Source organism: Myotis lucifugus, unplaced genomic scaffold (genome assembly GCF_000147115.1).
Source record: "Myotis lucifugus unplaced genomic scaffold, Myoluc2.0 scaffold_493, whole genome shotgun sequence".
Classification (NCBI taxonomy): Eukaryota; Metazoa; Chordata; class Mammalia; order Chiroptera; family Vespertilionidae; genus Myotis; species Myotis lucifugus.
In genome coordinates, this window is record NW_005871541.1 from 369,259 (window position 1) to 392,026 (window position 22,768).

At 57.2% G+C, this 22,768-nt stretch overlaps 2 protein-coding genes across 9 annotated transcripts in view; one reads left to right on the forward strand and one right to left on the reverse strand.

The window, feature by feature from the left end:
• Positions 1–15,246, forward strand: part of MEGF8 (multiple EGF like domains 8) — a 42,719-nt gene extending 27,473 nt beyond the window's left edge. Inside the window, exons 30-41 of the mRNA XM_006103592.3 lie at positions 358–502; positions 1,522–1,753; positions 2,827–2,950; positions 3,084–3,297; positions 3,591–3,805; positions 8,076–8,283; positions 8,444–8,603; positions 8,925–9,117; positions 9,595–9,765; positions 9,855–9,985; positions 10,445–10,577; positions 12,664–15,246. Coding sequence (XP_006103654.1) covers positions 358–502; positions 1,522–1,753; positions 2,827–2,950; positions 3,084–3,297; positions 3,591–3,805; positions 8,076–8,283; positions 8,444–8,603; positions 8,925–9,117; positions 9,595–9,765; positions 9,855–9,985; positions 10,445–10,577; positions 12,664–13,932 — 3,195 coding nt within the window. The 3' untranslated portion in view covers positions 13,933–15,246. The remainder of the gene's footprint in view (positions 1–357; positions 503–1,521; positions 1,754–2,826; positions 2,951–3,083; positions 3,298–3,590; positions 3,806–8,075; positions 8,284–8,443; positions 8,604–8,924; positions 9,118–9,594; positions 9,766–9,854; positions 9,986–10,444; positions 10,578–12,663) is intronic.
• A 3,812-nt stretch (positions 15,247–19,058) lies between these two features.
• The window catches only part of CNFN (cornifelin), a 6,341-nt gene continuing 2,631 nt past the window's right edge, over positions 19,059–22,768 (reverse strand). For 2 of the 8 annotated variants that reach the window (XM_023744876.1, XM_014445993.2), the window contains exons 2-4: positions 19,818–19,928; positions 19,345–19,481; positions 19,059–19,256 (exon numbers count right to left, since the gene is read on the reverse strand). In XM_023744876.1, the coding sequence (XP_023600644.1) occupies positions 19,167–19,256; positions 19,345–19,481; positions 19,818–19,926 (336 nt within the window). In that variant the 5' untranslated portion in view covers positions 19,927–19,928 and the 3' untranslated portion in view covers positions 19,059–19,166. The other 6 variants (XM_014445991.2, XM_014445989.2, XM_014445988.2 and 3 more) reach the window with 6 other exon arrangements.

Here is a 22,768-nt window from a genome sequence, read left to right on the forward strand (position 1 = left end):
AGCCCAGCTGTGAGTTACATGAAAATGTGACGTCCATTTTAAGCAGTCTGGGCTAGTTCCTGGGGAGTAGCTTGTAACCAGTCCAGGGCCTGCACTTGGTGCCAGGGGTCTGCTTGTCCAGGGGCCAGGCCCACAGGTAACGGAGCTCACAGAGCACAGGGTGTGGGAGTGCAGGAACAGGAGGTGGCTCTGGGGCCCGCTGAGGAAGGAGGGAGGTTTCCTGGAGGAAGGAGATCTGAGGAAGGATCACTGGGTGGGCTGGTGGGCACTGGGGTGTAGGGAAAATCAGTGTGGCCGTTGGGCTGAGAGAGTGCGCAGAGGACTGTGGGCTCTGACAGGCCACCTGTCTCCCAACAGCCCCGCCCCCGACTTTTCCACGCCTCAGCGCTGCTAGGGGACACCATGGTGGTCCTGGGGGGACGCTCGGACCCTGATGAGTTCAGTAGCGATGTGCTGCTCTACCAGGTCAACTGCAACTCCTGGCTGCTGCCTGACCTCACCCGTAAGTTCATTGCTGTCCCTGCGAGCCCCCGGCCTGGGACCCCTGCTCATTAGGAGTCACTTGGGTCCCTCAGACTCTCAGGAAAGCTCCTGTCCTCTCCATGGTATCTAAACACCCAAGGGGATGCCCTCCTTCCTTCCTTTTTTATTTTTTTCTTAGAAAAGTTTATTTTGCTGCTTTTATTGGGGTCTATGGTGGGGGCCTAGGATTTCTACTGGCTCACTCATTATTGGTGAATTTAATACATAAGAGCAGAATTTAAAGCACAGGAAGAGCCCTAACCGGTTTGGCTCCGTGGATAGTGCGTTGGCCTGTGGACTGAAAGGTCCCGGGTTCGATTCCAGTCAAGGGCATGTACCTTGGTTGCGGGCACATCCCCAGTTGGGGGTGTGCAGAAGGCAGCTGATTGATGTTTCTCTCTCATCGATGTTTCTAACTGTCTATCTCTCTCCCTTCCTCTCTGTAAAAAAATCAATAAAAAAAATACTTAAAAAAAGAAAGGTTTATATATATAAAATAAAGCACAGGAAGAGAAAACAAACAAGTAGCCCAAATAGTCAGATACTGAAATCAACCAAGTTCTCTAAAACAGAGGCACCCCCATCAGGGAGGCGCCCGGCTCTATCTACCTGGCCCTGGGGTGGCAACGTGTGACTCCAGATAGCCTTCCTTGAAGCAGATGCCTCTTTGAAAAGGATGTCTGGCAGTCAGAGCTTCAGCCAGGCACTTGAATTACAAGAAGAAAAACAACAACTGTTGGGGCTGTACTGCAACATTTGTCTCATTCTTCATTTCACTCGCCGCTCCTCTTTTTCTCTCTGTGTCTCTCTCCCTCTCTTTGGTTTTGCTATCTGTGTCTGATTCCCTGGCCTGTCAGGCCTTGTCTGTCGTTCCCTGTCCTGCCCCGACTGTCTTTCCTCTCCTGAGCCTCTCTCACTGCTTGCTCGGTGTCCCTCTCTGGCTGGTATCTTTGTGTAGGTCTCTTCCCGGGGTCTCCTGCCTGTTCTCTCTTTCCCCAGGCCAGGCCTCTGTGGGGCCCCCGATGGAGGAGTCTGTGGCCCATGCTGTAGCGGCAGTGGGGGGCCGCCTGTACATCTCAGGGGGCTTTGGGGGAGTGGCCCTGGGCCGCCTGCTGGCCTTGACCATGCCCCCCGACCCCTGTCGCCTGCTGCCGTCACCTGAAGCTTGTAACCAGTCTGGGGCCTGCACCTGGTGCCATGGGGTCTGCTTGTCTGGGGACCAGGCCCACAGGTAATGGTGCTGACTGGCAGCTCAGGGGAGGGTGGTGCTGGTGCTCTCCGAAGGGGTTCTGTGCTGGGCCAGGCTGGATGCCGGCTCACATGGGAATATGGGCAGCTCATCACAGGCAGGGCGGGCTGGGCGACTCCGCGGGGGCAGTCCTGCTTGTGGGAGCGTTATCCATGGGGCTCAGGCACCACCTGAAGGAGCTGGGTCTGAACTGGGCCCCAAATGACCAGGAGACTTTACACCAGCGAAGTTTCAGAGGTGGGGCTGCGATTGGCGTATTTGAAAGACCACCTGAGTTTGGAGAACACGAGACTGGAAAGTTGGGAGGAGTCGGCTCAGAAGGCACTTCCCCAGTGCTTGGCCGAGGCACTGGCTCCATCCAGTCCACAGAGCCCCTCACCTGTAGTTTGGGAAGCTGGACGCGTCAGGAAGCTGAGCTCGCTGTCGTAGGTTTAGCACGGACTCATTTGGCTCTACTTGTCCCATTAAATGTGCCACCATCTTTACTACAGCAGTAGTAGAGGGTTGGATTTATGGGGTGTTATGTAAGAATGCGTACATCCACTGCTTTTCTGAAGTCTGGAAAGTTCTGAAGCACATGGGCTTTCAAAGATTTGGGGTAAAGGGTTATGGACCTCCACTGTGAATGACAGGGAGCCACAAAGGTTTGTGCAGGAGGTGGCAGGGGCAGCCCTGGGCAGAAAGTGAGGTTGGGGCTATTGTGAGGGAGGGAGTGACCAGGGGAGGCTGCAGGTAGAAACGAGACAGGAGGCCAGGGCAAGGGGACGAGGCCTGAGCAAAGATCTGCAGAGGTGGGCAGGAGGGGACGGTCAGAGAAATTCAAGAGGCTGAAAGCCTTGGTGCTGGAGGGGCAGGAGGATGTAACATGTTGTTTAGTGTCACTGGCCTGGGTGACCGGTGGACATGGGACCATTGGCAGGTGGGATGGGGAAGGAGCAGGATTGAGTCTTGTGCTGAGTGCAGTTTGGCATACAAGAGGGCCTGGAGGCGGGGATGGGAGGAGGAGGGACGAGGCCTGGCTGGGTGTGATGAGCCAAGGCCTTGTGTCTCCCCAGACTGGGCTGTGGGGCACCGGCTTGCTCCCCAATGCCTCATTCCCCTGAGGAATGCCGACGTCTCCGGACCTGCAGTGAGTGCCTTGCCCGCCATCCCCGGACCCTGCAGCCTGGAGATGGAGAGGTGAGTGGTGTGAGGGAGGGTGGAGGGGCTCAGGAACCACCATGCTCTTCAGCTGTGATTGGGTGGGAGGATCTGGGTCAGGAGGGATGCTGGGGACCCCGAGGACCTCATAGAGTCTGTCTTCCCCCACCAGGCATCTGTCCCCCGCTGTAAGTGGTGTACCAATTGTCCCGAGGGTGCCTGCATCGGGCGCAACGGGTCCTGCACCTCAGAGAATGACTGTCGGATCAATCAGCGAGAGGTCTTCTGGGCAGGGAACTGCTCAGAGGCTGCGTGTGGGGCTGCCGACTGCGAGCAGTGTACCAGGGAGGGCAAGTGCATGTGGACACGGCAGTTCAAGAGGACAGGTGAGCACCAAGGCTGGGTCCCTGAAAGGAGAGTTTGGGGGCCTGGACTCATGTCTCTGAGGGAGGAGGGGCTGGAGATATGGACTCCTGATCTGAGGGAGGAGGGGCTGGGGGCCTGGACTCCTGGTCTGAGGGAGGAGGGGCTGGAGATAGGGACTCCTGATCTGAGGGAGGAGGGGCTGGGGGCCTGGACTCCTGGTCTGAGGGTGGAGGGGCTTGGGGCCTGGACTCCTGGTCTGAGGGAGGAGGGGCTCCCAGCATCCCAGTTCTGATCACTATGCCCCCAACCCTAGGGGAGACCCGCCGCATCCTCTCCGTGCAGCCCACCTACGACTGGACATGCTTCAGCCACTCTCTGCTGAACGTGTCCCCGATGCCAGTGGAATCATCACCCCCACTGCCCTGCCCCACTCCCTGTCACCTCCTGCCCAACTGCACCTCCTGTCTGGACTCCAAGGGTGCGGACGGGGGCTGGCAGCACTGTGCCTGGAGCAGCAGTCTCCAACAGGTACTGCACTCTGCCAGGGTCCGGGCTCTTTCCTCTCTGCCCTGCCCTGACTCTCTCCGCTGCCTCCTTCTCTATCCTGCTTCCTCTTTATCTCCTCACTCTGGTCTTGCCTTCACTCCCATTCTCTTCTCTCCTCCCAGCGTCTCTGTCTTCCCTCCTTGCCTCGTGAGCCTCCCTGTGTCTTCTTGCCACACTCTCTCAGCTCTTCCTCACGCACTCAGCTCTCCCCGCCATCCTTCCATGACTCCTAACCATCCCTCTTCCTACCAAACCCTTCCACTTCCTCCTCCATCTCTTTCTCTCTCTGCGTTTGAAACTTTTGCTTTTATGAAACAGAAACCCACTTGAGCTAGTTTTATGATAAGGAACTGGGTGTATTTGATGGGATGTAGACAGGAAATACTGCTGCTCTATGGTTCCTGGGCTACGTGGTCTCGGATCTCAGCTGTTCTCTGCATGTCTCCATCCTCCGGTTTCTCAGCTCGGTGATAACACACATGGCTAAATAGCAGCCCTGACCCTCAGTCTAGGTGACGTTCTAATTCTAGAGACCACAGTCATCTCTGTTCATTGGCTTGCTGACATTCTCAAAGGGACTTCAGCTCAGCTGAGGAGTTAGGTGTCCAGCCTTGGCCCAAGGGGACAGCCAGGGAGGGGTAAGAGCACATGATTCTAACTTAGGGTTCAGACCCGCCCCTCATCTCTGGCTGTGGGCTGGAGAGATAATTCTGGAAGGTCTGGGGAGGCACTATATATGCCAGTGACAGTCTGCCCCTTGACTGCCCAGTACATACTCTCTCATAAAGCCCATTCTTTTAAAAAAATTTTTTTATTGATTTTGTAAAGGGAGGGAGAGAATGAGGGAAGGAGGGAGAGAGAAACATCGATTGGTTGCCTCTCGCACACATCCTGATGGGATTAAACCTGCAACCTGGGTGTGTGCTCTGACCAGGGGTTGAACTCCCTTTTGGTGTATGGGATGACGCGCCAACCAACTGAGCCACCCGGCCAGGGCATAAAGCCCATTCTTAAGGTGCCTCTGCCCAGCATGCTTTACTGTCCCAGTGACAGACATTGAAAGCATTTATCCTCCCACCCTTCCCAGCGGCAGACAAGATTCACCTCCTGCTGTCATAGCTGGAAGCAGTGTCCCTGGGCCAGAGCTCCGAGTCTCCAGTTCCCACCAATGTCCATGCCCATTCGTATCTTCAGTTGTAAGACCCAGTCGAGGTGTGACTCCCCATCTCAACCCATGAGTCTACACGAATCCTTGGTAAAGTAAGACTGATATCAACAGACCCCATGTAAGGTGTTTCTTTTTTTTAAAATTTTTTTTTTTATTCATTTCAGAGAGGAAGGGATAGGGAGAGAGAGAAACATCAGTGATGAGAGAGAACCACTGATCAGCTGCCTCCTGCATGCCCCCCACTGGGGATTGAGCCGCAACCGGGCATGTGCCCTGACCAGGAATCGAACCATGATATCTGGGTTCATAGGTAGATGCTCAACCACTGAGCCAAACTGGCCGGGCCCCATCTGAGGTGTTTCAACACCAGTGACCAATTCACCAGTTCTCCAGGTACAACCTGGAAGCCAACAACTCAATACACTTCTGACACTCTCCACCTGGAGCAGTGCCAGATCCCACAAGTTAAAGAGCTCAGAAGACTGCCCCGCTCCAGACGTCAGTCACAAGGCCAGGCCTCCTGTGCTTCTGACCCACCAGCTATAAACCCAGTGTCCAGCAACCCTACTGCAGGTTTGCTGATTTGCTAGAACAGTTCACAGAACTCAGAGAAGCATTTCCTTACTAATGCCAGTGTATTACAAAGGATGTGATTTAGGAAGAGCCACGTGAGGAGGTTAATAGGGCCAGATGGGGAGGGTGTACAGAGTTTCCATGCCCTCTCTGGGCACACTAGCCCCCAGCGGATGTGTATACCAACTCTGAACCTTGTGTTTTTCAAGAGTTTTTATAGAGCTCAATCACCAGGTCAGTGGGTGGGGCTAAAAGTTATACCCTTCTAATCATTTGATCTTTCTGGTGACCCTCTCCAAGTCACCTCAGTAGCATAAACTCATGGGAGAAAGGGGCTCCTGGTGAATTGTAGCTTTGTGCCAGGAATTGGACAAAACCCAAATTATTTTTTTGTGTTGCACCACATCATCCTGTAGGCAGGTTGTACAAATTAAATGGGAGGATGTGTTGATAGAACATGGAGCAGAGCCTGCCATTAAGTAAAAACTCAGCAACGCCCCAGGTTCCACCCACGGGAAGATTCCCAATCTCCACTTTCTGGGACACACCCGGAGGATCCCTGCATGGGGTGGGGAGTGGATGTCCCTGTGAGGGCTCTCAGTGTGACCCTGCAGTGTCGGTGCTGAACAAGCGGAGGCCTCTCCTCCCCCAGCCTGGGCTCTATCTGGTGATGGAACTTCTCCCAGATATTATTGAGATTGCCATCATTTGTCTCTGTGGGTGCTCCAGGGACCAGAAAGAGAGCACGTGCTGCTCCCCCCGCCCCTGTGGGCCTGCCAGGCTCTCAGGGCAGCTCCAGGCCTGAGGCAGGCGGAAGTGATGGAGAGCACCAAGTTGATTCTGCCTGTGAATGTGAGAGGACTTCCACCAGATCTTCTGGTTAAAGTGTTGGCTCAGGTTTTTAAAAACCACCACAGCACAGACCAAGCATAAGAGTGTGCAGGCCAGGGCTGTTATGATCTGGCTCAGGGGCAGCTGTATTTCAACCATCCAGCATGTTCTTTTATGGCTTTGGCCTCAGAGCCTGGCACAGGCTCTCTTCCCTGGCTGGCTGACTTCTTTCCTCCTTCCCTTTCTCCCTTCAACAATAATATATATAATTGTTGACAGTATTACAGATGTCTCCCTTCCCCCCACCCCTTTAACCCTTTCACCAATTTCTTTTCTTTTTTTTTTAAATTCTCACCCAAGGACATTTTTAAAATTGATTTTTAGAGAGAGTGGAAGGGAGAGGGAGAGACAGAGAGAAACACCGGTGTGAGAGAGACACATCGATTGGTTGCCTCCCGCATGGGCTGGGAGTCTATAACCAAGGTACATACCCTTGACTGGAATCGAGCTCAGGACCCTTCAGTTTGCTCTATCCACTGAGCAAAACCGGCTAGGGCCACCAAATTCTTTATTGAACACCTCCCTTGTGCCCAGGCACTTTGCTAGGCTGTGGGCACGTCATAGATGAGCTTGGATCCTGCTCTCGGAACTTACGTTCATATGTCTCTGCCAGGAGCACAGGCAATGCAGTTGGGCAGCATCGCATTTGGCCATTAGGGAGGTCATAGCAGAAGGCGCTGTGCAGACTGGAGCCTTGGGCTTCTCTCCACCAACTTGCAGATTGCTCTGCTGTCTGCCGATGGGTGCACTAAATTTGGATCCAGAGGCCTAGCCTGGTAGAGAATTTGACTGTTGAGCAAGGCTCAGCTCACCGCTGGCCATAACCCTCAATGGGCTCAAAGCTCCGGCCACAGCAGTCGGGGTTTTCTATTTCAGGATTGCATGCTGGCTTTGGTTTTTCCTAAGTGCTGCCAGCCAACCAGCCCAGACGAATCTCTTTCCTCTTATGCTTTACTTAAGGCCCGAGCAGTAAATAAAACGGTCTTATACACTGACCCTCATTACGCACCTTGTCTGGGTCTCAGGACGTGATAAGTGATGGCATGTGAGCTGCTGCTCAGCCGCTGACGGTGGGCTTCTCAGCTTCCCAGGCCAGGACGGGAGCTGTTGCCCCAGCAGCCAGGTCCTTCTGATTCTCGTTTCTGTCTCCACCTGGGATCATTGTAAGAAGCAGCTGTGCCCTGAGCCAAGGGGGTAAAGAGGACTCACTGCACCAACACAGAGGACCTCTGGGAAGCCTGGTGGAGAGTGCAGCCAGGTGTCCCTGGGGACGGGAGCTGGAGCTGGAAAGCCGCCTCTCCATCGGCGTTTGGGGGTGTGGTGCTCATCTTCGCTTTCTTTTCCTGCTTCTTCCTCTCCTCGTCATTGCTGTCATTTGCTCATTCAAACGGCCCTGCAGCCCTGGGTTACATAATCTTTTAGTTTCAAGGGTGTCCCTAGTCTGACTCAGTTATGGATGCTTGAGAGGGAGAATGCCATGATGACCCAGGTGGTGTCCACTTTGGCCCACCCAGCTGTGGCCAGGGAGGGTGAGCTCTCTGAGAAGAGGGTGTAGCTGGGAAGATACCCAGGATGTGTTTATCTGACCCAGTGGATCTGCATTTCTCCTCCTCTGGACAGTGTCTGAGCCCCTCATACCTGCCCCTGCGATGTATGGCTGGAGGCTGTGGGCGGCTGCTCCGAGGGCCCGAGAGCTGCTCCCTGGGCTGTGCTCAGGCAACCCAGTGCGCCCTGTGCCTGCGGCGCCCCCACTGTGGCTGGTGTGCCTGGGGGGGCCAGGATGGGGGTGGCCGCTGCCTGGAGGGTGGACTCAGCGGCCCCCGTGATGGTGAGAGGGGCTCGGGGGTGGGGTGAGAGGGGCTGGCAGGGAGCATGGAGGGGTGCTGGGGGCTGTCTCAGAGGTGGGGCTCAGGGGAAGTAGGAGCAAGGGCCTGGGTGGCTGGGTGGGAGATACAGAGGCCCCAGTGAAGCCCTGCATCTTGTGCTAGGGCTGACGTGTGGGCGTCCTGGGGCCTCCTGGGCCTTCCTGTCCTGCCCCCCTGAGGACGAGTGTGCGAACGGGCACCATGACTGCAATGAGACACAGAACTGCCATGACCAGCCCCACGGTTATGAGTGCAGCTGCAAGACGGGCTACCTCATGGACAAGTGAGGCTGCAGCCGGCCTGGGGCCTGGGGTGGGGTCCAGGGGAGAGGGTCCGGACAGACTGGAGTAGGAGAGTGTAAGGAGCAGTAAGGGATGGAGCATGGACCAAAGCAGGGTGAAAGAAAACGGTCCAAGGCGTGATGGTGGTAGGATTGATCCAGGGGGGCTGGGTTGTGGAGGGCAAGGTTATGAATTTGATGGGGTACCCCAGGAAGAGGGGCTGTGGGCAGGCTCCTACAGAGGGGAGAGATGGAACAGCAGGGTGAGGACGGTGAGGGTGGGCTCGGCCACGGCCCTGCCCTGACCCCGCCCTGTCCCTGCAGTGTCACGGGGCTGTGCCGCCCAGTGTGCGCCCAGGGCTGCGTGAATGGCTCGTGCGTGGAGCCTGACCACTGCCGCTGCCACTTTGGCTTTGTCGGACGCAACTGCTCCACGGAGTGTCGCTGCAACCGCCACAGCGAGTGCACTGGCGTGGGGGCCCGCGACCACTGCCTGCTCTGCCACAACCACACCAAGGTGGGCCGCCCAGGCCTCGGGCCTGACCCCGGACCCGGCCTTCCTTGCCTTCAGCCCATGTTCCGGCATCTTGAGCCTCAAACGGGGTTGGGGATGGCATGACCCTGTCCCAGAGAGGTGTGGGAAGGCTTTGGGGACACCGCTCGGGTTGGATTCACCGAGGGGCTGCCTTGGAATAGTGGACAGTTGGTGCTGGGCCAGGGAGGGTGGTTACGTGGAGGAGGATTTGGAATAATTTAGGGAAGGGGCTCTCTGAGCTCAGCACCTTGGGTTGTAAGGACTGACCCCCTGCCACTAGAGGTGCGTAAGTGAGGGCGGCAGGGGGAAACAGATAGGCTGGGATTGCCCACGCCAAGTGCCGAGCCTGCTGCCCTTTTGTGGGAACCTAGGAACCTAGACCTCCCCACTGCCCCCCCCCCCCCCCGCGCCCCACCATGATTCTCCAATCCTTCTGACCACATTGTCCCTGGCTTCCAGGGCAGCCACTGTGAGCAGTGCCTCCCGCTGTTCGTGGGTTCTGCTGTGGGAGGCGGGACCTGCCGGCCCTGCCACACCTTCTGTCGTGGCAACAGCCACGTCTGCATCTCCAGGAAGGAGCTTGAAATGGCTAGGAGGGAGCCAGAGAAGTACTCCCTGGATCCCGAGGAGGTGAAGGGACTGGGATGTCGAACTCCTGGGTCTGAGGGAGGGTGGCTGGTCCATGCCTTCTCGTGATTACACTGTCCTTCCTTGGCCAGATTGAAAACTGGGTGACAGAAGGCCCCAGCGAAGACGAGGCTGTGTGTGTAAACTGCCAGAATAACAGCTATGGGGACAAATGTGAGAGCTGCATCCACGGCTACTTCCTCCTGGATGGGAAGTGCACCAAGTAAGTGGACGGGCCTAGGTCCTTTGCCCTATTCATTGGGCAGAGCTCTGGGAGTCAGACCCCTCCTCAGTCCTCAGGAGAAGATGAAATCCCCAGGGAGCCCCCGGGCCAGGTGTGGGGGGAAGGAGCTGGACTCAGATAGGAGACCCCCAATCTCAGAGGCAGTGCTGAGGTGCAGGCTACAGAGCAACCCTGGTGGAGACTAGAGGGCAAAGAGAGGGCTGCTGAGGGAAAGGCCTCAAGATACCCTCCCGGCCTGCCTTCCTTCTGAATGGTCAGCTCAAGCTGGGCTCTGGTCCTCACCCGGCCACTTAGCAGCTCTGTGGTCTTGGGTGAGGGCTGGACCTCTGTGAGCCTGTTTTCTCTTCTGGGCTGGTTTGGAGCTCACATACGCAGTGTCCAACAGGGCCCCTGCAGGTCATGAGAGCACTATAACCCCTGTCTTCCTCCCCTCCTCAGATGCCAGTGTAATGGCCACGCAGACACCTGTAACGAGCAGGACGGGACCGGCTGCCCGTGTCAGAACAACACAGAAACGGGCACCTGCCAGGGGAGCTCCCCCAGTGACCGCCGAGACTGCTACAAGTACCAGGTGCGGCTGGAGACACGAGTCACGGGCCCAGGGCCCCGCAGCCCCCAGGGATCAGAGCTGGGAGGAGGCAGCCTGGCCCAGGCAGGACTGACATTGTGGTTTTGAACTCTGAGGTCATGGGATCAAGGGCAGCTTGATCGACTGTTTCTGAGGCCCAGTCAGTTTCAGGCCCCGGGCAGTGAGGCTGGGCGACCCAGAAATGAGCCCCTTGGGGGATCACTCGGGCTCGTGAGGAGACAGACTGCACTGTAGATAGTCACGACTTAAATGTTGCAAATGCCAGAAAACCCATCTGTAGTAGCTTAAACGAAAAAGAAATAGTATTGGCTCTCAAAACTGGGGTCTGGAGTCTGCCCTCAGGAGTGGTTGGATCCAGGCGCTCACACAGCGCCGTCAGGAGTAACTCTTCCCTGCACACTGACTGCTTTCCATGTTGGTTTCTGTCTCAGGCAGGTTTCCTCCAAGTGGCAGCTCCTACATAATGACCTTGAGCTGATAGGGGATCTTCATGTCGTTACTGACACCCATATTCAAATTCCTTGAGTCCATTTCCTTTCTCTGGCCAGGGGAGCTCCTGGAACCCCTGCATTAGCCACCAGGTTGGCTGCCTATTGCAAGCTCGCCTCCCACAGAATGGATATTCCATGCTCCCTCCTTGGAGTACAGCTCTCCCCCACGCCCCCGACTTCTCTCTCTAGTTTAGAGGGGAGAAAAAATCCCTGTTTGCCTCAGTCACCCCCACCCATCTACAGAAGTATCATATCTACAAAGATGCAACTCACCCAGAATGCCAGTGGAGCTTCGCAGGCCTTACTGACGCTTGACATTTCCATCCTGGACCAGAATTGTTGCTTTCTTGATAAATAATCAGAGGCCCATTGGCCTTAAAAACATACAAAAAGAAGTCCCAGGGATTAACTCAGCCCTCCTCCTCCAGCAGCTCTGTCGGCAGCTATGACGCAGCGGTTTCTTTAGGTTCTAGTAACGATAGCGGTAGGGAGGATGGATGTGGGAGGCCCGTCACCGAGGGGCGTTGTGCTGTGGAGACAGTGGAGATGGCACAGAAGTGGAAGGCTCTTCAGGGCTGTGCTGGGCCTTGGTGAGGTGTAGATATAAGAGGAAAACGAGGCTCAGAGACGTGCCATGTCCTCTTTCAGGTCAGCCAGCCAGTTGGGTTTGGAGCCTGGACTGATTCTGGTCTGATTCTAGAGCCTGAGTGGTTTCCACTGGACAAAATAGCTGTGATCCATCCACTCATTCACGTTTACTGAGCACCTACTATATGGCAGGCACTGTGCAAGGCGCTGGGGCACAGTAGGGAACAAAAACGGGCACAATGATCTGTTCTCAAGGAATTTACATTCTCATGGGGCGTCCAGCAACGAACAACTGAATAAGTCAGATACACAGAGTGGTAGTGATGAGCAGTAAGGAGGGAAATTAAGCAGCGAGGAGGGCTAGAAGTGTTGGGAAGCGAAAATGGTAGATACTGAGGCCAAGGAAGGCCTCAGTGAGAAGATGACACTTGAGTAAAAACCTGATGGAAGTCAGGATGCCAGACACACAGACATGGGGGAAAGGCAAGGGCAGATGGAGAGTGATCCAGGTAGAGGATCAGCCAGTGCAAAGGCCCTGAGGTAGGACCTATCCACACAGTCCAGAAACAGTGAGACTGGCCCGCCCTGTGCTGGTTTCAGCAGTCCTGTGAGTGAGCCATGTTTACTACCTATGTACAGAGGAAGAACCTCAAGTTTAGTGAGGTTCTGTCACTAGTTCAAGGCTGCACAGCTAGTGAGGAGGTGGAGCCAGGATTCAACAGAGTTCCTCATCGCTGTGCTCAGAGTTCCAGAGGCCTCAGCATCAGGATGCTGTGGTCACTGGGTGACACCAGGGATAGCAGTGCTGGAGTTTAGGGTCCTGGCAGCGTCCACTCTGTGCCAGGGGGCCCAGGGGGATCCCAGAAAGCAGCTGGGCCACTGCGGGGACTGGGGCCTTGCTACCTACCAACAGGTACAGAATGCCAGTTTTGCTTGGAGGAGTGCTGGGCACTGAGCTCAGCCTGATGGCTGCCTCCACCCACCCACAGTGCGCCAAGTGCCGGGAGTCATTCCATGGAAGCCCGCTGGGAGGCCAGCAGTGCTACCGCCTCATCTCCGTGGAGCAGGAGTGCTGCCTGGACCCGACGTCTCAGACCAACTGCTTCCACGAGCCCAAGCGCCGGGCCCTGGGCCCTGGCCGCACGGTCCTCTTTGGTGTGCAGCCCAAGTTCACCAACGTGGACATCCGCCTGACGCTGGATGTGACCTTCGGTGCCGTGGACCTCTATGTCTCCACCTCCTACGACACCTTCGTGGTCCGCGTGGCCCCCGACACGGGTGTCCACACAGTGCATATCCAGCCACCCCCACCCCCACCGCCGCCCCCACCCCCTGCAGAAGGCGGGCCCCGTGGGGCTGGGGATCTGGGGGGACCAGGGACCGGGAGTGGGTCGGGCACCCCAATGGAGCCACCGCTGTGGGAGGTGTGGCCACGGGGCCTGATCACCTATGTGACAGTGACGGAGCCATCAGCGGTGCTGGTGGTTCATAGTGTGCGGGACAGACTGGTCATCACCTACCCCCACGAGCACCACGCCCTCAAGTCCAGCCGCTTCTACCTGCTCCTGCTGGGCGTGGGAGACCCCGGTGGGCCTGGCGCCAATGGTTCGGCTGACTCGCAGGGCCTGCTCTTCTTCCGGCAGGACCAGGCCCACATTGACCTGTTTGTCTTCTTCTCCGTCTTCTTCTCCTGCTTCTTCCTCTTCCTCTCACTCTGTGTGCTCCTCTGGAAGGCCAAGCAGGCCCTGGACCAGCGGCAGGAGCAGCGCCGGCACCTGCAAGAGATGACCAAGATGGCCAGCCGCCCCTTCGCCAAAGTCACTGTCTGCTTCCCGCCCGACCCTGCTGCCCCAGTTCCTGCCTGGAAGCCGGCCGGACTCCCACCACCCACCTTCCGCCGCTCTGAGCCCTTCTTGGCACCCCTGCTGCTGACAGGGGCTGGCGGGCCCTGGGGACCCGTGGGAGGGGGCTGCTGCCCACCAGCCATCCCCACCACCACTGCCGGCCTGCGAGCCGGGCCTATCACCCTTGAGCCCACGGAAGACGGCATGGCAGGTGTGGCCACACTGCTGCTCCAGCTGCCTGGCGGGCCCCACGCGCCCAACGGTGCCTGCCTGGGCTCGGCCCTGGTCACGCTGCGGCACAGGCTGCATGAGTACTGTGGGGGTGGTGGGGGTGCTGGGGGCAGTGGTCACGGGGCCGGTGTAGGTCGGAAGGGACTTTTGAGCCAGGACAATCTCACCAGCATGTCCCTCTGACAGGCCGGGTCCCTCAGCCACAGCAGCCAAGTGCCCATGGGGACCCCTGGACACTGTCCTCAGAGGACTCTGGTTTCCTTCCCCTGGGGGTCCCCAGACAAGGCCTCCTTCGTCGTGCATTCAACAATTACTTATTGAGTTCCTACTGTGTGCCAGGCACTGTTGAAGGCACCGGACCGGGCAAAGGGGAACTGGGGCAGAAGTGTCCCTAGTCTTGTGGGACTGATGTGGAAAGTCAACTGGGCATCCGAGAAGCTAGATAAAAACGGAAGGAAAGGCTGGGGGAAGTGTGTTCAGGCAGAGGGAACAAGGTTCCTGATGTGCAAACCAGCTGTTTTAGTGGAAAGATCATAAAGCTGGCCAGTGTGACCCCAACTGAGTGAAGAGGAGACAGGGCCAGGGTTAGGCCCCTGGGGCTGGACCACCCAGGGCCTGTGGGCCCCAGATAGGGTTTGGGGTTTTGTTCTCAGGACAATGGGAAGCTGATGGACAGTTTTGTGAGGGGGGATGACAGGATCCGATGTACCTATTTAAGAGGTCACTCATCTGTGGCAGGGAGAATGGATTGGAAGGGCTGAGCGAGACAGCAGGGGTGGTGGCCGTGGGAGGGGGAGTCGGGGACAGAGCTGGATGTAGATAGAAGGGTGTATGGGTAGTGTGAGTGTCAGCATGAGGGAGGGAGGAAGCCAGAAGGGCCCTAACTTTGTGGCCCATGGATGGTGGGGTCGTTTATTATTATTTTTGTTAATCCTCACCTGAGGATATTTTTCCATTGTTTTTCTTTTCAGAGAGAGTGGAAGGGAGGGAGAGAGAGAGAGAAATACATTGACTGGTTGTCTCCTGAACTCCCTAACCAAGGGCGGGAGGGAACCTGCAACCCAGGTATGTGCCCTTGACCAGGAATTGAACCCAAGACACTTTGGTGTGCTGGACAACGCTCTAACCACTGAGAAACCTCAGGCAGGACTGGGTCATTTATTAACATGGGCAGACTGGGGCTTGGGGCAGATCAGGAGCCTAGTTTTGGGCCTAAAATGCCCTTTAGACATCTCAAGTCAGGTCCAAATGGGAACAGAAGCCACTCAGTATCTCAGCAGAAGGAATTGAATGCAGGGATGGCTGGGCTGGTGGAGGGCAAGGCTGAGAAGAGTCAGAGGCGGGACAGCGAGGCAGCCCAGGGACAGGAAGCAGCTGCTGCCACCCCTTGGCTGGAGGGACAGGGCTCTGGCGGTGTTGCCTGACCCCAGGACTAGGGTCACAGGCTCAGAGGGAGCCAGGAGACAAAGCCACTGCCTGAGGTGCCCCAGGCATGGGGGCGAGGGGGTTGGGGTGGACACCAAGGTGGGAGGTAAAACTGGTGGAGCCCTCAACACGCCAGACGATGCTGCCTGGAAGACTTTTGGGTCCTCCCAGGGGCCGTTCCCACCTCGGCCATCACCGTGGACTTCTGAGCTCCTCTCCCCCTTGAAGACACCCACCTCCAATCCTAGCCATCTTGAAGTTGAGACTCTCCTTTCCCGAGACTTCATCCGTCAGCTGCTTTTTGGACTTGGAGAGTTGGGCGCTGCATCTTCCCCTCTGCCGGGGGTCGGCTGAGAGAATGGGGATTGATCGAATCAACAAGTAAAGAGTGGTCCTAACTGGTTTGGCTCAGTGGATAGAGCATCGGCCTGTGGACTGAAGGGTCCCAGGTTCGATTCCAGTCAAGGGCATGTACCTTGGTTGCGGGCACATCCCCAGTAAGGGTGTGCAGGAGGCAGCTGATTGATGTTTCTCACTCATCAATGTTTCTAACTCTCTATTCCTCTCCCTTCTACTCTGTAAAAAATCAATAAAATATATTAAAAAAACAAAAACAAATAAAGAGTGTGGGAAGACCGGTGTCCCATGCGCTCTGCATGCAGGAGACGGGCCCCTGGGCTCTGACCCTGACCCTTGGTGCCTCTCTAAGCCACACGGCCCGGGCTCCTCTGTGCCCCTCCTGGGCAGGAGTTGGGGTGGTGCCACCATAGAAGCTCTTGTTCCCAGAAAGGACAAACCAAGGGACATGAGGGCAGTGAGGCCTTGGACTCTTCCCCAGATCTCTGTCGCAGGGAGACCTCTTTTAGGAGGGAAAACATACTTGCCTTTGTCCCAGGACCAGGTGTAATTCTGGCTCCTGACGCAAGAGTTCAGGCATGGAGACTGAAAGAGGCCCTAGCATGACGAGCTTTCTCTAATCCAAGTAGACTCTCACAGCCCAAACCAAAGCATCCTGGGAGCTTTATCTGCCAGTCCCACGGCAGCAGGAGCGCTGAGGCGAGGTGAGGTGGGAGCCGCAGGTCTCCAGCCCCGCGGTGGCCTCCGTCACAGGTGCCTCACTGCGAGTGTTAATGTACCTTTCTGTGCAGCTCAGCCTCCAGGCCCCAAGCAGGCTGCTTCCCCTGACATTGAGCCAGGACGTGCTGATGTTTTGGACCTGGGAGCGGGTGGGTTTCCAGTGTGGTCCGTGAATGTCAGTGTCTTCAGACTTTCTGGCCGTTGTGATTTTCAGGGATTTCTCTGCCTTCGTGAGCTGATGGTAGCACCTTACCTCCAAGATGTGACTGAACTTGTATTTACTGAGTCCCGGTGCTAGACAGTTTGCGTGGCTTGTTAACTGCTGTGGTTTCATTTGATCTTTCCATCAGCTGTATGAGGTAGGTACCATGCATCCCCTTTTTGCAGATGAGGAAACAGGTTTTTAGCTGTTGAGTGACAGCTGTCATCTGAACCCAGACCTTCTGACTCTCAAATTCAGATGCCTGACCACCAGGCTCGTCTGTATTTTATTGTTATTAATTCCAGAGAGAGGAAGGGAGACAGAAACGTTGATTGATTGCCTCCCGTACGTTCCTGAACAGGGATCGAACCCACAGCCTGGGTATGTGCCCTCACCAGGAACCGAGCCTGCCACCACCTGCTGCTGCCTGAGTCTCAGGGCCAGTGCAGAGGTCACTCTGCGTGACCAGGCGGGAACCCGTAGGCAAGGCCTCTCCTCGCTGTCACCTGGGACTTTGCCTTCCTGAGGAGAGCGTGGCACTGCGCCTTTTCTCCGGATGCAGAGCCACCCTTCTTCCAAGTCTTGTCACTGGCCTGCAGGTGTCTACAAACGCCCTCCTCCCTCCATGTCAGCCCCTCGGCCGCCCCACTCCCTAGTAGCCGCACTCCTGAATGCAAGAGGCGCCTGGAGTGTGAGAAGACCTGGGTGAGGGAGGGGAGACGCCTGGTTCTAGCCTGTGTGTGGCCACCAATGCCCTAAGGATTGGCAACGCTCAGGAAAAGGGGGAAATGTTTCCAAGGGCACCCCAGGCACTGTGCCTGGTGCTTGGCACGACTTGTAGTCTTACCAGCACCCCCGCTGGGAGGTAAAGGCTCGTCCCCTCATCTTGTGGGTGCAGAAGCCGAGTCCCTTGCCTAAGACCTCAGGGCTAATTAGCAGGCGAGCCCAGATTCTGACATCAGCCTGAGTTTCCACTGCCCCTCCCCATCACCTCTAAAATCACTTCCCTTTGTTAACTCCACACACTGTCCAAGGTGCTGGGGACACAAATGAACGGTCCCTGCCCTCATGGAGCCGACAACCCAGTGGGGAGCCCCATCATAAACAAGTAAATGATGGGGAATGTTGGGAGATGACCAGGAAAACGGCAATGAAGGAAGGGCAAGGGAGGCTCATACTTGCTACTTAATGTAAGGTGGGAAGGGAAGGCCTCGCTCATAAGAGAGCAGAAGTGAAGGGACACCTGAGGGGGAAAGAATTCCAAGTTGAGGGAACAGCCAGTGCAAAGGCCCCGAGGTGGAAGTGTGCCTGGCCTTTTAGAGAAACAACAAAGAGATTGTGTGGTTGGAGTGGTGAGAATAAGGAGAAGACAAGGTTACAGAGGGAGCAAGAGGCAGATGGTGCAGGTCCTTGGCCCAGGTGAGCACTCGGCTTTTACTCTGTGTGGGAGGAGACATGAGAGGGTTCTGAGCACAGGAGGGATGTGATCCGACTCCGATGTTCACAGGGCTCCTCTGTGGGGAAGAGACTAAGGGGGGTGGGCAGGGAGCCCTGCATTCAGGCTGCAGAGGAGGGTGGCTGGAACAGTGTGGGGGCGCGGTGAGGAGAAATGAGATTCTGGGTATATTTTTAAAGAACAGGCAGAATTGGTTTACAGGTTGGATGCTGGGCGAGAAAGTGACTGAGCGCCTGGAAGGTTGGGGCTGCTAGTTCTCTGACTGTGGGAGCGCGGGTTTGGGAGGGAAACCGAGTGAAGTGTTGGACATGTTAAATCTGAGATGCCTATTGGACATTCCAAGTGAAGTTGTCACTCTGGTTGGATCCACAGATCGAGAACAATTACAACAAATAACATTAACATTTGAATAGTTATCTTGTACTCTACATAAAATAATATTAACAACCAGCAACAATAGTTTATTTTCACGCTTGGCCTTCCCATCTGTTCCATCTCTTGCCTCCAGTAGCCACGTGACCTATAGGGATTGCCCCCAGAGGACACGGGCTCGGAAAGGTGTATTAGTTCACTGACGACACAGTACGTGGCAAGAGTCGAGATTGAATCCCGGGTCTGTCCAATTTTGAGACCAGAATGTTTTCTAATCTGTAGTTGCTTTTGTGATAGAGTGGATCCAATCGGATGCCTTCCTGCTCCAGAAAGCCCTAAACCTGGCAGTTCTCTGTTAGGAAACAAAGGTCCCCTGACAGAGTTGTGTGTAGGCTAAGAATCTGTAGGTAGTAAAGGAGCAGGGGCTGTCCTAAAACTTCTCTCTGAACTTGAGTGCCTGGATCCTACCAAGATGGCCTCTGGGTCTGCTTATTTTCACAATCTGGGCAGAGCTTCCGACAGGCAGCTACGGGGTGAGTGGTTTTGGTTTGTTATTGGAGACACCCTGGCTAGAGAAAGGAAGAGACCGGCCAGTGTCATCCACCACCAGAGTGTGTATGTGTATGTGTGTGTGTGTGTGTGTGTGTGTGAAAGATCTGACCCCGAACTCCTTCCACCCCTAGGCACCTTCCCCGTGTCTCCACCTTCCTCACCAAACCTCCTTCTCCACCCAGATTCCTTCCCTGGGACAGAAGATGTAGGCGGAGCTGGTTTTCAGGTTTTTATTGTGGGTGTATTTCTGGTGTCAGGATGGGCGGAGGGGCAGGCCCCTCCCAGGAGGGGCAGAGGAGGCAGCATTCCAGGGGGAGGAGGGCGGGGGACCCTTTACTCTCGGATCTTCAGCTCCCTCGCCATCTGGCAGAGGCTGCAGGGCAAACAAAAGGTGAGGGCCGCCCAGTCATGCCCGATGGAGCCCTAGAGGGTGGGAGAGAGCGGTTAGGAGCCCTGCCGGGTCCAGGAGACCAGTCCCCACCCCTGGCCCCCTGGCGCCGCCCCCTGGCACCTGGATGCGATAGCGCTCCCGCATGCCGGTGCGCAGGGAGTGCAGGCCTCCGGGCAGGTAGGGCGTGCAGCAGCACTCGCCGAAGTCGTCCGAGATGCGGCAGGCGAGGCACAGGGGGGCGAAAGTGCCACACAGACCTGCGGCGGGAGCGGGCGGTCAGGGAGGCCCCCTCCTGCCCCCCACCTCCTGCCGGGTCCCTGGAGCCAAGTTGAAGGTCCCAGAGGGAACTGAGTGCCGGGGAGGTGAAGGTCCCGGGGCAGTTGGGGGGGAGGATTAGTGGTTGAGAAATAGGGTATGAGGTGGTGGGGGAGGTGGAAGGTGTGAGGTCAGGACCCCAGGAAGTTTTGGGGTCCGAGGAAGGCGTGAGGGGTAGAGTGGGAATTCAGGGTCCAAGGAGGGGAGAGGGGAGTGGAAGCAGTGGGGCGCAGGAGGGGCGTGTTGGACGGGGCCTGGGGGGAGTGACGGGCACTCACAGAGGGGCATGTCGTTGCAGCAGTCCGTGAGCCCGGTGTGCCAGTCGCTGATCTGGGTCTGGTAGCAGCTGGTGGCACACTGGGGCTGACTGGTCACTGGGTAGGACATGGCTGTGGAGGTGGGGACGGGGGTCAGCGGGCAGCCTCGCAGCGCCTCCTGGGTCCCCGCACCCGCCGCCCCTCCCTCTGCCGGGCAGTCTGGGCGCGGCCAGCAGGCCGCCCACTGAGGGGACACCACTGAGCTCCCTTCCCTCTGCCACATCTGGGCATGACACCCCGGCCTGTCCCCAGGCCGCTGCCTCCTGCACATCTGGTTGAGCTGGGGGTGGGGCTCCTGCACGTCTGGGAAGGGTGCTGCCACATGTGGGCGGGGCTGAGACGTGCTGCCGCCTTCTCCACGTCTGGGCCTGGGGTGCTGGGTTCCTGCATTTCAGGGGCCTTTGGGGTACAAGCAGGCAGGCGCCGTCTGTCTTCGAAGCCAGGGCGCCCAGGGGAGGGAAGCAGCCAGGTTCCAGGGACTTGAGGGGTTGCTGGTCCATCCAGTGATCCCACCTTTGCCTTTCACGTTGTCGTGCATCTCAAACTGCATCTTGCTGGCCCTGAGGAGGTGGCGTTGGGGACGGCGGAGGTGGCAGCGGTGACAGCAGCGGAGTCTGTCCTAGGGACACTGGATGCTGAGGGAGGGGAGGGCAAGGGCGGGGGCACTGGGTTCTCAGGGGAAGGGTGCTGGGGAGAAATAGGCCACGTCAGCCTGCTGGCTAGAAGAGACTGGGGGTAGGGGTGTATGGGGTGGGGGCGAGAAACTCGCCCATCTCTGTAGAGCTGCCCGACAGACCCCAGAGGACCCTCCTCCTTCCAGAGGTAGAGCTGGAGAGAGAGACAAGAGACAGAGACAGGCTGAGTCGGAGATACGGGAGGAAGAGCTCAGCGCCAGGTGCCCACAGAGATGCCACCAGCCACGCTCATGCCTGCCCAGCACTGACTTCTCCGCGAGCCCCTTTCGCAGGTGGAACACTGAGGCTGAGAACGGCGAAGAGAAATGTCCCACATCCGGTGCCAAGGGGGTTAGTAGAGGGGGTGCTAGGCCTTAGGATTTCCAGACTCAACCCAGTGGTACTCAGGTTGAGGAGGGGCACAGGCAGCATTGAGAAAGGGATGTCGAGAGAGAGAGAGAGAGAGAGAGAGAGAGAGAGAGAGAGAGAGAGAGAGAGAGGAGAGAGATCTGCAAGAAGACAGAGAGATGTGAGTGGAGCGGTGTGGGGGGAGAGCAGAGCAGAGGCCTGACCTCAGAGCAGAGGGCTCGGGGGAGGGGAGGTGGGGTGCCTACCTGCAGGAGGGCGGCGATGCGATGGCGATGATGGAGACAGGTGTGGGTGACACGGGCACTGAGTTCTCCGGCTCAGGCCCGGAGCTGCTTATATTGGGCGGGCCACAGGCCTGGGCGGGGCTCTGACAGAGGTGCCCAGGGAGCCCAGCCGGTCAGGCTGAACCCTTCCCCCCCCACCGGAACTGCCCCTCCTCCCTCTCCACCCCTCCCCCTCCCCTCACTTGCCCTCCTCCAGGACTTCAGAAGACCAGGAAATTGTGGGGGAGGGTCCAGGGATGAGGAGCTGGAGTGGGGATAGAAAGGGGAGTGGGCCGAGTGCTGGGAAGGGAAGGCAGAGCCAAGGTGCAAGGGGCACAGCTGGGTCAAAGGACAGAGACCAAAAGAGAGGGAGAGACAGAGAGATGGCGAAGGAAGGGGGACACAGAGACAGAAGGGAGGTCCAGGTCAGAGAGAGAGAGTTTTAGATATATGGAGGGAGACGAGAAGACAGAGAGGGATGGAGAAATAGATGCCTAGACAGAGAGGCACAAAGATCTGGGGAGAAATGAAAGGAGGGGAGACACATTCAGAGAAGAGAGATGGGAAGGTGGAGGGGCAGGTAGGGGGAGGCAATGGAAACCACTGGAAGGGAGAGGGGAGAGAAGAAAGGCCTGCAGTGCGGAGGGAGTGCAGCGAGGGCTCCCCTTGAGGCCTCTGCCATCATCCTTAGTGAGGTCCCCATTTCCCTGGGAGAGGGGGCATTGTCCCCCCATTCAGGGCCCTGGGGCACTTGGGGGGGGCAGTGTGTTTTGGCTGCGATTCATGTTGGAACCAAAGTAAATAAACACACCTCACCCACCTCCAAATTGGGAAGGGAGGAGGCTGGGAACTGAGAAGCCTGGTTCCTGAAGGAGGCGGCTGTGGCCCAGGCCTCCTGGTCCTGACAGAGCAGAGGACCCGGGGCCTGGACTCCTGGGCTGGGGGAGGAGGGGCTGGGGTCCAGGTTCTTGGGTTAGGCCGCTGCCTCCCTCAGTGGGGCAGGGTCCTGGGACTCAGACCTGCAGGTTCCTGGGGGTGAAGCTGGGGGCCTGGATGCCTGAGTCACCAAGGTCTCCCCTCCAACAAGCCTGGCGGGGTTGGAGGTGACTCAGTGAGGGAAGCAGCATTAGAGCCGGGTGGGGTTCCCAGGACGGGTGTCACCCCAAAAATGTAGGAGGCACTGGAAAATTGGGGTGTCACCTGCAGAGAAGGTGGTGTCGTCACCCCACTGGGCATGGGGTGATGGCAGGTGGAGCACCCTGTTCCCCGGGGATCGCAGCTTTCCCCCAACACCCTGGTTCAACACAGCAGGTCCCAAGCCTTCGTCCCCGGCCCCACACGGGTGGCTGCTGTCCTTGCCCCAGGCTTGCGTGTGCCCATCACTCAGCCGGGAAATCTGAATGTCTGTGGAGCTCTCTCCTTCTGTTTCAGTGTCCCTGTCCCCACATCCCTGCATCTTTGTCTCCAGCTCTGAGTCTCTTCTCTTTCTTTTCGCATCTCTGCCTATGTTTCCAGATTTCTCTGGTTCTCTGTCCCCCCACCTCTGAGTCTCTCTCCACCAAACTCCATGTCTTCTTGCCCTTCTGCGTCTTGGCCTCCTACCTCA